This window comes from Loxodonta africana, chromosome 6 (genome assembly GCF_030014295.1).
Source record: "Loxodonta africana isolate mLoxAfr1 chromosome 6, mLoxAfr1.hap2, whole genome shotgun sequence".
Taxonomy (NCBI): domain Eukaryota; kingdom Metazoa; phylum Chordata; class Mammalia; order Proboscidea; family Elephantidae; genus Loxodonta; species Loxodonta africana.
Window position 1 is genome coordinate 118,065,752 of NC_087347.1, and position 12,957 is coordinate 118,078,708.

At 34.5% G+C, this 12,957-nt stretch overlaps 1 protein-coding gene across 1 annotated transcript in view; it reads left to right on the forward strand.

Annotated features, from left to right (window-relative positions):
* Positions 1-12,957, forward strand: part of ACTR3 (actin related protein 3) — an 83,402-nt gene that overhangs the window by 30,088 nt on the left and 40,357 nt on the right. Inside the window, exons 2-3 of the mRNA XM_064287277.1 lie at positions 6,350-6,405; positions 10,434-10,558. Coding sequence (XP_064143347.1) covers positions 6,350-6,405; positions 10,434-10,558 — 181 coding nt within the window. The remainder of the gene's footprint in view (positions 1-6,349; positions 6,406-10,433; positions 10,559-12,957) is intronic.

The window sequence follows — 12,957 nt, forward strand, 5'->3', positions numbered from 1 at the left end:
TACATTGATTTCAAGTCTTCATCTAGTAATTCCAGTACTTGGGTCTTCTTGGAATTGCCTTTTCCCTTGAGAGTGGGTTACGTTTTCGTAGTTCATCTGTGTGGACTATTTTTACTTTGTACGAATATACCACACTTGTTAATCTACTGTTGATGGACATTTGTTTCCAGTTTTTGGACATTATGAATAATGCTATTGTGAACATATGTGTACCCATCTTTGTGTGGACATATGTTTTTACTTCTCTTGAGTAAATATCTGAGAGTAGAATTGCTGGGTCATCTGTTAAGTGAACATTGAACTGTTTCTAAAGTGGCCGTATTATTTTGGACTCCATCTAGGAATGTATGAAAGTTCCTCTCTGTCCGTTTAGTTTGCTTTTATTTTATTCCATGGACTTGAGTATCTTTTCATTTAATCGCCATTTCTGTTTTTCTGTGGATGGTTACTGTTCTTTGCCTTTTTTTCTTCCTTTCCTCTTTCCCTCTCTCCCTCCCTTCTTCCCTTCTTGTCAACTTCTGCGTATCCTTTGTATATTAAGATTAACTTTGTCTCTGAGTACAAATAATTTTTCTCTGTTGATGAATTTTCTTTTGACTACTTTTGGTGTATTTTTGTAAAGAAGCTTTTAATTTTCACAGTTGAAATATCAACCTTTCTATATAGTGTCTGGATTTTAAGTTATAGTTAGAAAACCTACCCCACTGGAAGGTTATAAAGGAATTACCCCAGATTTTCTTTTTAAAAGTTATGGTTTGATTTTTTTTTCTCTTTTAATCTTCGTACATTTAGATTTATCCTGCTTTAATGTGTGCGACTTGTACCCCATTTTATTTTTTTTCCAGGTACCAACTTTTGAGTAAAACTGAGAAGAAGTAAGGTTCACAAGAAAGAAACATTAAAATAAAAGTGTCTTTAGTTAGGTAGTGTATTGATGAATATCTCAAATTTAGATAGTGTATTTTACCAGTTCTTCTTTTCTGTAGCCCAAATATGTTATTTCCTTGCAGAAATGATCAAATGAAGCAGTGGTGCTAAGTAATCTAATCACTTTTATATAAAACACCTATTTTAAGCAGAAAATTATTTAACTGAGGTGTTTGCAAGTGCTATCTCAGTTTGAGATTGAACTCTTGAAGATAGTTATAAGGTTGGATGAGTAATAGCTAAAGCCAAAAATACTTTCATGGCTGCAGAATCACTTATTTTTATCAGTCTGCATTTTCTTTGAGCCCAGTAAAGCAAAATAAATAGAAAAGGGGCTGGTTTTGGATGTTGTTATCAATGGGTATCAAATGACATCAAGATAACAATCTAGAATGTCATTAAAATGTCAAAATTTTTTTTACTGTGGATTGAATCTGTGGATGTTAGTAACTGAGCTCACTTGCTAGCACTAATTAGAATCCCCAAAGAAAAATGGTTACAAGAACATTAATTGCTTTGCAAAGATGTACCAAGTCCTGGCCATCTGCTTCCAAAAGGTCACAGCATTGAAAGCTCTATGGAGCAGTTCTACTCTGCACACGTGGGGTCTCACTGAATTGGAATCTACTCGATGGCAACCACCACCAACACAGACTACTGGAATTGAAAAAAATTCAAAATGGTAAATGAATACTTAAATAAGATATTTTGGAAACACAAGGTGTTACGTTTCTGTGGTGATGGTGATAGAACCTTGAAAGGCTTTATATCAAGAATTCGTTCTTGTTTCTAGAGTCAAGATTCTAGATTTATTTCACAGAGAAACTTACGAATATGAGAATTTGTCCCAAGGCTGAATTCTACACTAAATGATGTATCTGAATGGTAAATTTAGAAAAAATGCAAGCCATCTAATCGCATCTCAAAAACTTAATGGAAAGAAATGAGATCAAAATGTTTATTGGTTGTCCAAAGGCAGAGTTTTTGCTAAAGGTTATTTAGCAAGGCTATGTGTGTGTGTGCGCACACAAAGGGGAATGCTTTTTTGTTGTATAATCTGATAGATACTGCCTTCATAAATTGCTTATATAAATCATTTTTTTTTGAGTACCAGAAGGAACTTTACGGAAAATTTTAAAGGTTGTAGGAAAATAAAGTATGTTAACAGGATTTATGGATACAAATAAAAAAATCACTTTAGAAAAAGTAAGGTTAAAAATGGTTCGCTGTGATGTTTGGTCAATATTAGTTTTAATTCTAAACATTTTTATGACTAGGAGAGCAACAAGCACATATGCTTAGAGAAGTATTTGACATGAAAAAAGCTTGATTGATTTGAAATTAATTTATATTATTACAGAAAATTTCAGCTTTTTTATGTCAATGAAAAAAGACCTTTTAGTTTAAATAGTGATCACATATTTAAATTACAATTTAAAGAGTTCAGATTATCAAATTCTGAATAACTGAGAAAGGAGTTTGTTTTAGTCAGAGTGAGAGTGATAGAGACTCTTCTGCCATCTGTACCAGGTTTCTTCTCTGTGGTGACTATCAAGAGCATTTAAGGCTGAGATGTTTATAGTCCTGTTCTGATTTTTTTATTCTTGTGATGTACTTCCTGTATGCTTAATCTCTGAACCTTGCTTCTTGTGTTTTTTTTTTTTTTAATGTTAGCAGAACTCTACATTTTTAAAGCTTACTGGTAGTATAAAGAGTGTTTTTAAATAGCGAAATTCTCATTTTTGTTATCTAGCACTTTTTTCCTCTCTGCTGGAGAAAGTGTGACTTTGGGACAGTTGAGTCTAACTCAGCAGGTCTCTGCAGATTTCAGGATACAACTTTCTGTATTTTCTGGAATGTAGTCTGTACCACAAACATTTTTCTTTGAGCCAGGAATGAAATTTGTTTTTAGAGTCTAAGCAACTTTTAAAGTTAAGTGAACTGGGACATTTCTCCTCGTGCTTCTTAAAAATATTATTCTCAAGGTAATTATCAAATACCATCATTTAGTGGTCTGTATAACTTTTTATACCATATCAGACTTTAAATAATTTTGTTCTTTTGAGATATTATTTAAATTTTAAATTGAAGCCAGTAGAATATTAGTTATTATATTTCTTGTCCTCCCAAAATTTAAAGAATTATTTTGCTATGGCACTTTAAAGATAGTAGAAATAATTAAGTAAGTTATAGTACACCCAAACCAAAAACCAAACCCAGTGCCGTCGAGTTGATTCCGACTCATAGCGACCCTATAGGACAGAGTAGAACTGCCCGATAGAGTTTCCAAGGAGCGCCTGGCGGATTCGAACTGCTGACCCTTTGGTTAGCAGCACTTAACCACTATGCCACCAGGGTTTCCATGGTACATCCATATAGTCTAAAACTTTATGGAGCCATTTTTGCATTTCAGGGAAGAGGCTACTTGTTTTGATGATTCATGGACAGTGTGAAACAATTTTATTAAGTTCAGTAGATCCTCTTTTGGTATTCACTTTGAAAGTAATAGTGCTGAATATGCTCAATCTAGGGAGTTTGATTTTGGCCAAGAATGGAGTGTTGATCAGTCTGAGTCATTAAGGAGCTGGTTAAATGCAGGCTTCTTAAGATATTTCCTATTGTAAAAGGATCTCTCCTTTAACTGTTTTACTAGTATATCAGGGAGATGGCATTTACACATGTGAAAATAACAATATAGGCTTGTATACATTTTCGGTGAGTGGTTCAGATAGTTTTTTGAAGGTAATGACGACTGATAGTTAAAACGATTAGGAAAAACTTCATGGAGGAGTCCTAAATTGTGAGCTTTTCTGAAGTGGTGTAGTGTAAGCACTGATAATATGTGAAGGGGAGATGTGCCTTAAGCTGGATTCATAAAGCAAATGATCGGAGATACTTAAAATTAGGCTTAATTTATACTTAATCTTGTGGGTAATAGAACATCATTTGAAGGTTTTTGAGTTAGGAAGTGCTTTTAGGGGGTTTATTATCTTTTGTAGGGGCCTTAGAGGTGGCAAATGATTAGAACCAAGGTATTGTTGGGCATGACTCCTTGAACCTCTGTGGTGACAAGTGGGAATAAAAATGAAGGGATTAATATGAAGGATCATACAAAGGAATAATTTGGTATTAATCATTCCACTAAGTGCTGACCAGAAAGTAGGGTATTGTGGTTCAGTTTTAGACTGTCTCGTTTTAAACTAGTCTTTATTTTGGCATGGTACATACAGTTAGTTGCATTTGTCTACTGGGGAGTGAAGTATACTGTAGGTCCCAATTCCTCTCATCCTGTATTTTCTTGGTTACTGTTTTAAACTGATGCTAAACTGTCTTATTTCAGCTAGGTTACAGTTAATTTCAGTGAGTTCAGTGGGACCAGATCATTCTTGCTTCTTGATGGTGATTTTATGCATTTGAATAATTATAATTAGTTCTAGTTTTCATGTCTTCAGAGGAGGGTGAGCTGTTGCAGCATGCTGGCCTCTACATGCTACTGGATCTCCCCCCCTCCCACCCCCGCACTTGAAGGCTTTACATTTACAAGCGACTCTGGGTTGGAAGAATAGAAAGATATTTGGCAGTGGAAAGGTGATAAAAATTTATCAGATACAAGCTACAATCTGAGAGTCTTCTACCAAGGATTAGTTTATATGTCGGGATAATTTGTATCTTATAACTAAAAGCATTTTAAAGTTTCAACGTTTAGTTATCTGCATGGCCTTTATCTGGTTATAGGAGGAATGGAAAATTTGGAGAGGATGAATATGAAGAGTAATTGGAGTTTATATATACTGAGTGTGTAGTATGTACCGGTATTGTGCTAAATGCTTTACTTGTTATCTTATTTAATAATCTGAACAATCTTGAGCTTTTTTTTTTTTTTTTTAAACACATGATGGAATTAAGGATTAGGAATTATTATTATTTAATACTTGTACTTATAAAGGCAAGAATAGTCAACTATCTGGGGAAGTTGTGAATGTTTTCATACAGAAGTAGTGATACTTAACCTGAATTTTGAAGGTGGGTAAGAGTTTCACAGTTGCATTCAGGGGTGGAAGGTGAGCATCTCGCATAGTAGGAATGTCTTAACAGTGGCTTAGCAGCATGAAATGAAATGAGTTTTTATGGTTAGAGAGTCTGATGTGGTAAGGCAGCTGGCAGAGGGAGTTTTGTCAGGGGCCAAATATTAAAGGCTTTTTTTTTTCTTTTTAAGGGCTTTTGTGTACCTTTACAAAAGCCTTTTTTTTTCTTTCTTAAAACATGGGTGGTGGAGACATTGAAGGGATTCCATCAGTATAGCAGTATCACATTTTGAACTGTTTATGTTTTCGCCTTATTTTTGTGATTTGAACTCTTTGGCATGTTCAGTTCTTGAATTTAGTTAGTTTTAGGGCTAAAACATACACAAAAGAGAGATTTTTACTTTCCTTTTAAGTAGAAAAAAATTCCTGCAGATGTTATTAGAATCCAAGACTATCCCAGCAATTTACCTTCCTAGTTTTTAGCATTGGATCTGAATATGGAATAATATAAAATATTGTTACTTTCTCTTTAAAGCCTGCTTATATTTAATAGCTTTTCCCCTGTAGCCAAAAAATGTCCACCTATCTTCTACGTACCCCCAACATGCGGTGTGTAAAATTGCAGGTTTTAGCATTTGTGATCATTGTCATTATCGTTATTCTTCTGTTATTTTAAGGACTGTAGCCTGAAATCCACTTGGAAGAACATTAAAAAATTATTTACTTTTGAATTAGTAAAGCTTTCAAAGGGTATGAAATGATGTGCCATAAAAAATTTTCTCTTCATCCTTGTCCGTCACCCACCTAGTCCCCTTCCTTGGAGGCAATCCAGATGGCCTATTTCTTGTTTACCCTTCCAGAGATACCTTGTGCCTGTACATATAACCAGATATATTTTATGTTCTTACCCCTTTTATACTTTTATATCTTGCCTTGTTCAATTAACAATGCATTATATTGTTGCATATCAGTACACCAGTCTTTTTATAGCTGCGTACTATTCCATAGCATGAATTTACCATAGTTTATTGAACTAATTTTTAATTTATCTTTTAGTGGATATTTCGGTATTTCCATTCTTTTACTGTTATAATCAAGATTGTGGCCAGTGACATTGTATATATGTCATTATGTATATGTATCACTATCCCTGTAGGATCAGTTTCTTAAAGTGGAATTTCTGGGTTGAAAGCTATAAAAAAAAAAAAAAGCATTTATAATTTTAAGATAATTTTGAAAGTGGAGATGTTTAAATATGCTGAAACTCTAGAATTTTGTGTATTACAACAGAATCTCTCTTCATAGCAGTCTAAGAATGGAAGTCTAGAAGTTAAATTCATAATTGCCAAGATGTTAGTAAAATTAAAATCTTTAATTTTTTTGATTTTGTTTTGCAGGTACACAAAACTAGGATATGCTGGAAATACAGAACCACAGTTCATCATCCCTTCCTGTAAGTATTTTTTTTAAACCAAAAATGAGCTGATTGAAAGATCTTTTTCTTAATAGTTAAGAAAGGTGATCAGTTCTGACACTGTAAGATTAAGTCCTTTAAAAACATAGTTTGCAAAATTCTAATTGTGGCCCCATTCCCAAACCCCTGATCATTCGTCTCAGCTCTCTGTTTAACAAATCTCCCAATTATCTCTTCTTGAAGAAAAAAGGAGTGAGCTGATAATTAAAAAAAAAACAATTTTATGCTTTGAGGATATTGCTTTTGACAGTGTATGGCTGTAACTAACTTAAGTAGTCTGTCCCCTTTCACATACCTGCAAAGACTATCCTTTGGTTTGTGGACATAGTTATTGCTTGCAGAGCAAGTACTTGTTGACATCCCTGGTGAATGTCCATGTTTTAAAATAAGGATGGCATCTCACCTTTAGAGGTGTTGACCTCAGCCATTCTCTGATATCCCATATTCCTTGCATGAAAAGAAGGTGGAAGGAACGCACAGAATTACCTTATCAAAGAGAATTGGTCGACGTTCAGCCATTTCAGGAGGTAGCAAATGATCAGGAGCCGATGGTACTAAAGGAAGAAACCCCAAGCTGCACTGAAGACATTGGCGAAAAACAAGCCACCAGGAATCAGTGGAATACCAATTGAGATGTTTCAGCAAATGGATGCAGAGCTGGAAGTGGTGAAGTAATCTATGCCAGGAAACTGGGAAGACAGCTACCTGGCCAACTGACTGGAAGAGGTCTGTATTTATGCCTGTTCCCAAGAAAGGTGATCGAACTGAATGCGGAAATTATCGAACAAAATCACTAATATCACATGCAAGTAAAATTTTTCTGAAGATCATTCAAAAGCAGCTGCAGCAGTACATTGACAGGAAGTTGCCAGACTTTCAAGCTGGATTCAGAAGAGGCCGTGGAATGAGGAATATCATTGCTGATGTCAGATGGATGGATCTTGGCTGAAAGCAGAGAATACTAGAATGATGTTTACCTGTGTTTTGTGCAAAGGCATTTGACTGTGTGGATCATAACAAATTATGGAAAACATTGCAAAGAATGGGAGTTCCAGAACGCTTAACTGTGCTCGTGAGGAAACTGTACTTAGATCAAGTAGCAGTCAGTCTGACAGAACCAGGGGATACTGTGTGGTTTAAAGTCAAGAAAGGTACGCGTCAGGGTTGTATCCTTTTGACATACCTGTTCAGTCTGTATGCTGAGCAAATAACCTGAGGAGCTGGACTGTACGAAGAAGAACGGGGCATCAGGATTGGAGGAAGACTCATTAACAACCTGTGTTATGCAGTTGAGATAACCTTGCTTGTAGCTATTTGAATATAATTAAGTATTCTTCATTTATGAAAATAAGAAAGTGGAAAAAGGAAGATGCAGAGAGTAGTGAAAGAAGCTTTAGGTCTTAAAATCATGAAGTTGAGGATAAGGTAGAAATTATTAGACATGCCAAAAACTGCATTGGGTACTCATTGGACATGAGCAGGTCAACTGTTTTTGTTTTCTGTGTAGGAAGAACAAAATTAAATTGTGTGAGATGTTAGAAATATACTGTTGAAATTTCATGGAAAAGGGGAAGTGTATTTAGAGATTTTACGTATTTTTTACCCTTTGGAAACAAAACTATTTTACCTGCACTTCTGGTTTTTTGTCATGCTTTTTTAGGAATTGATTATATAAGAACTTGGACTGTTACTTAGAACTAAATCATATGCTTCGATACCTAGAACGGATTTTAGATGATACTGATGAAATAGCTCATACATGTGCTTGTGATGGTCTTAGTTTGGTGGTATTATTGCCTTTTTTCTTATACTGCATTTATGCGTATTTGTTGTCTGTAGTGAAGGACAGGTTTGCTTTTTCCCCCACATTCATGTATCAGTGCATTGATAGCTTCTTGTCTATTTTGAGAATTTGGTGACAGATGTTGGCTCTGTTGCTGATGAATGTAGAGGCACTTCTAAGATTTAAAAGATGATATAGCTTTACTGTTCTAAATTCATCTAAGTTTAACGAGAAAAAATGTACAGTAATTCTTTCTGTCCTTCCAAAAAATGTTTGTTAGGTGTTAAAATGTAAAATACATTGTGGTTTCTTGGTTACATAGTTGGTTAGCTAGTGTAGAGATTTGATTGCTATACAATAGTGGCTGTTGGATATTCTGTGCTACTATTTTCCTTTCTGTTCTACCTCTTCCAGAACTGCCTTTTGAAGAAAAGTTACACAAACACACACACACACACACACACACACACACACTCTCTCTCTCTCTCTCTCTCTCTCTCTCTCTCTGGTTGGAGAGTAGTCACTAGGTGGTGCAAATGGTTAATCTGCTTGGCTACTAACCAAAAAGTTGGCTGTTTGAACCCTCTCAGAGGCACCTGGAAGAAAGGCCTGGTGATCTGCTTCCAAAAGGCCACAGGCCATGAAAACTCTGGAGCAGAGTTCTGCTGTGAAATACATGGGTCACTGTGGGTTGGAATCTACTTGATGTTAACTGGTTTTTGTCTAGTTGGTACTAAATATAATTTAAAACAGCCTTATTTTTATTTTTAGGCACTGTTTTCTTAAGGAAATAATATTAGGTGTTGGATATAAAAAAAAAATTTATGTAAAACAATTTTTTTGACTAAAAGTGGGATTTTAACATAGGTGCTAAATTTGAAAAAATGGGCATGATTGAAATACGTTGTGGGCAGTCAGTGAAATAATGTATGTAGAATGCTTAGCAGTGTTTAGCAGTTGATAACTTCACAATAAATGTAGCTATTTCTGTTTCATTTTTGTATGTTATTTCAAAAAAGTTTCTTTATCTTAAGTGTATACAACTTAACATAGTATCTTATATGGTTAGTCTGTTAAGGATAAATATGAATATTATTAAAATAAACTATCACAGAATAATACGGAGATAATTTAGATTAACATAATTTTAAAAAATTTATTAATTTTTAAAAAAGTTATTACTGTGGGCACAGTAATAGCCTATGAGCCCTGGTGGCATAGTGGTTAAGAGCTATTCTACAGCTGCTAACCAAAAGGTGTGCAGTTTACCACCAGCTGCTCCTTGGGAACCCTGTGGGGGCAGTTTTCCTCTGTCCTGTAGGGTCCTTAGGAGTTGGTATTGACTCAGTGGCAACGGGTAAGTGCCCCGAACATTTGAATCCTTTCTTATTTAAAAGGTTACCTTGTTGTTATGGTCTGGTGAGTCAACATCAAGTTGACTGGATGTAGGACTTCTTTTTTTTTTTTTTCACTATTCTCTACTATCCCATTGAGGATATAACCGTTATTAAATGAAAATGTAATGGCTAAATGCCAGGTCAATTTAAGTGCATTAAGATAAAAATTATTTTGAATGAAAGACTACTTAACTTGAAGGACTTAGAAATTTATAACTTAAGAAATATATAACAAGTAAGTTTTAGCTCTGAAAGTGTATGCTGGATTTCCAGTGTTATTTAAGGAGATTGTTGTGTGTTTTACCTACATGATTTAAGACCTTATGTTGTATTAAAAAAAAAAAAAAAATTTTTTTTTTTTTTACAAACCTCTATGTCAATCTTATATTTAAATTATTAGTCCATAATAGCTAGTACAAATAAGATAGAAAATATGAAGACATTTTTAAAAATTCTATTGGCAGTTTTTCTTTTTATATTCATTATTTTTCACTTTTCCCTTTCTGATTTTGTGTAATTTTACTCATAATCCCAGTAGATCTCATATAGATTTTTAAAATAAAGCTAAAACATTCTCATGGCTATACTTCTTTTTTTAGCTTTCCACAGTTGAAGCCTTGTCTCTGAATGGAAGTTGAGATTTCATTGTGTTAAATGAACTTTGTCACAGCTTTCTTATGGCCTTTGTGCATTCGTTTGACAATTTAAATACGACTGGTCATGTTTTATTTCATAACACTTTGTAATAAAAGAAGTATAAGCTAAAAGTTTGTCTAATTTGAGGAAAATAATTTTTTTTACATGTCTAAATAACTTTGGTTTTAAAGGTATTGCTATTAAGGAGTCAGCAAAAGTGGGTGACCAAGCTCAGAGGAGGGTGATGAAAGGCGTTGACGACCTAGACTTCTTCATTGGTGATGAAGCAATAGAAAAACCTACATATGCTACAAAGGTATGTTTTTATGATTTGTATAAATAAGTGCAAATTTTCTTTTAAAAAAAAAAAATGGTTTTGTTCAGTGATTGTGACCTCTGGAATTTCACTCAGTTAATAGGCTTAATACCCTCAACTTCTTCACAATAGAAATTTCTTTCCGATGACCCCCTCCCAATCTTACTTTAACTCTGCTTTTTCTTTTTACCCACAAGAGGAAAATTTTAGGTTTTTAAAGTGGTCGATATTTACGTTTCCACACTCATCGGATTTCAGAGCCTGTTGTGGGATTGATTTTCTCCTACCTCCCGCACCTGGACCATTTCTTTCCCATTTTCGTTCAAGGCCACACCATTTCTCCTTTTTGAAGCTTATGTCACCTGGAAGTGCACTACTTTTTTTCCCTCTTGCTCTTTTCTTTTTTCCTACTCCTCTCTCTTCTACTTCCTTTTTATTGAGGCATAACTTATATACAATAAAGTTTGCAAGTCTTAAGTATCCAGTTTGAAGAATTTTTATGACTATGATCATAAAAGTTAAAGAGCAAATCTTATAAGTCTGAAGCTTTCCCTGTGTCTCCTCCCACAGTCACCACCTCCCCACCAAAAGGTAAGCACTATTCTGACCTTTAACATCTTATTTTTAGAGATAGACTTTGCCTCATTTGCCAATTTTCTTCTTTATACCTCTTTTTCTCATAATTTATTGTTTATTGAACAATTACCATGTGTAAAAAACCTTAAGTGCTGAAAGTACAGTGGTAAATAAGAAAGATAGCTTCCTTGACTCTAAGATTGTTATAATGTGATAGAAAGGAAGACATTGAAGAAATAATTACAAGTGTGTTGGGGGCTAGAAAAAGGATCCTCTGGAAATATATAACAGGAGTAGCTAACCTAGTTTGGAGATTCAGGAAAGTTCTTGAGGACAAAATCTTTTAAGCTTGAGGCCTAAAGAATAAAATAGGAGTTAGCAGAGTGAAGTGAATAAGCCAGGTTATTTTAAGCAGAGAAACAGTATGTAGGAAGGCTTTAAAGTATGAGGGAGCCTAGAACTGCAAGACCAACAGACCTGGAGCGTAGAGAATGAGGAGAAAAAGTGAGGAGGCTGGATAGGCTGGGACAAGATCATGGAAAGTGTTGTTAGGCTCTCCTGAAGAATTTGAATTCTGTTACATAGCTAACATTAATGGTTTTAACCTGAGGAATAATTTTAGTAATTAAAAGCACAGATATTGAAATCAGAGTGCCTGGGCTTGAATTCTGGTTTTGCTGCTTTCTAGCTTTGTGATATCATCCAAGTGACTTAGCCTTTCTGGGGCTCAGTTTCTTCATTTGTAAAATGGAGATATTACATTAGGATTACTGTGAGGCTTACTGAGATAGTGCATATAAAGAAATTTTTACAGTGCTTTGAACATAACAAATGCTCCTTACATATTGGCTGTTTTATTACTTAAAATGATTACTCAGGTTGCAGTGACAGTGAAGAGAAATTATTTGGGGGAGGCAAGCATGATTCTAGGAAGACCAGGTAATTGATTAATATAATAGCTAAGGCAAGGGATATTAATGATTTGTTCTACAGTGGTAACAGTAGAGCTAGAGAGAAGCGGAAATGTGTGTGTGTGTGTGTATACACATGCACAACACATTTAATGTTTATTATGGAGAATTTTATATGTGTAAGTAGAAAAAAGAATAAAATGAGCCCTTGTGCCCATCACACAGCTCCAGTAATTATAACTTATGGCCAATCTTGTTTTATCTGAACTCCCCTCCTCCCTACTGGATTATTTTAAAGTAAATCCTAGATGTAATTTCATCTGCAAATACTTATCTTTTAAAGATAAGGACTTTTTGAAAGATAAATATCACACTTAAAAGCAATATACAGTTTATTAATATCTAATATCTAGCTAGTGCTCAGCTTTCCCTGATTATTTCCTGTATTGCTTACCCTGTTTGAATCAAGACCCAAAGCAGCCAACTCATTGGATTTGGTTGATAATTCTCTTAAATCTCTTTATCTATATATTATTCTCTTCCCTGTATTTTTTTGTTTGTTTGTTCATTTTTTTCTTGTCATGATTTGTTGAAGAAACCTCGTTATTTGTCTTGTAAAATTTACCATATTTTGGATTCTAATGATTGCATCCTTAATGTGTCATTTAACATGGTCTTCTATTTCCTTTATTATTGTAAAATGGTAGTTAAATCTAGTGGCCTGATCAGATGTATGTAAGATTTCTTTTTTCAACAAGAATAAAGAGGTGGATGTTTAATGAGAAATGGAGTGATTAATGAGATATTAGTGAAAAACTAGAATTAGTAATGGAGGGTAATTCTTACCTCCTTGATAGTTTCCTGACTGAGGTTGAGAACATTAAAGGACAAACACTTGGCTTGGGGTGGTGT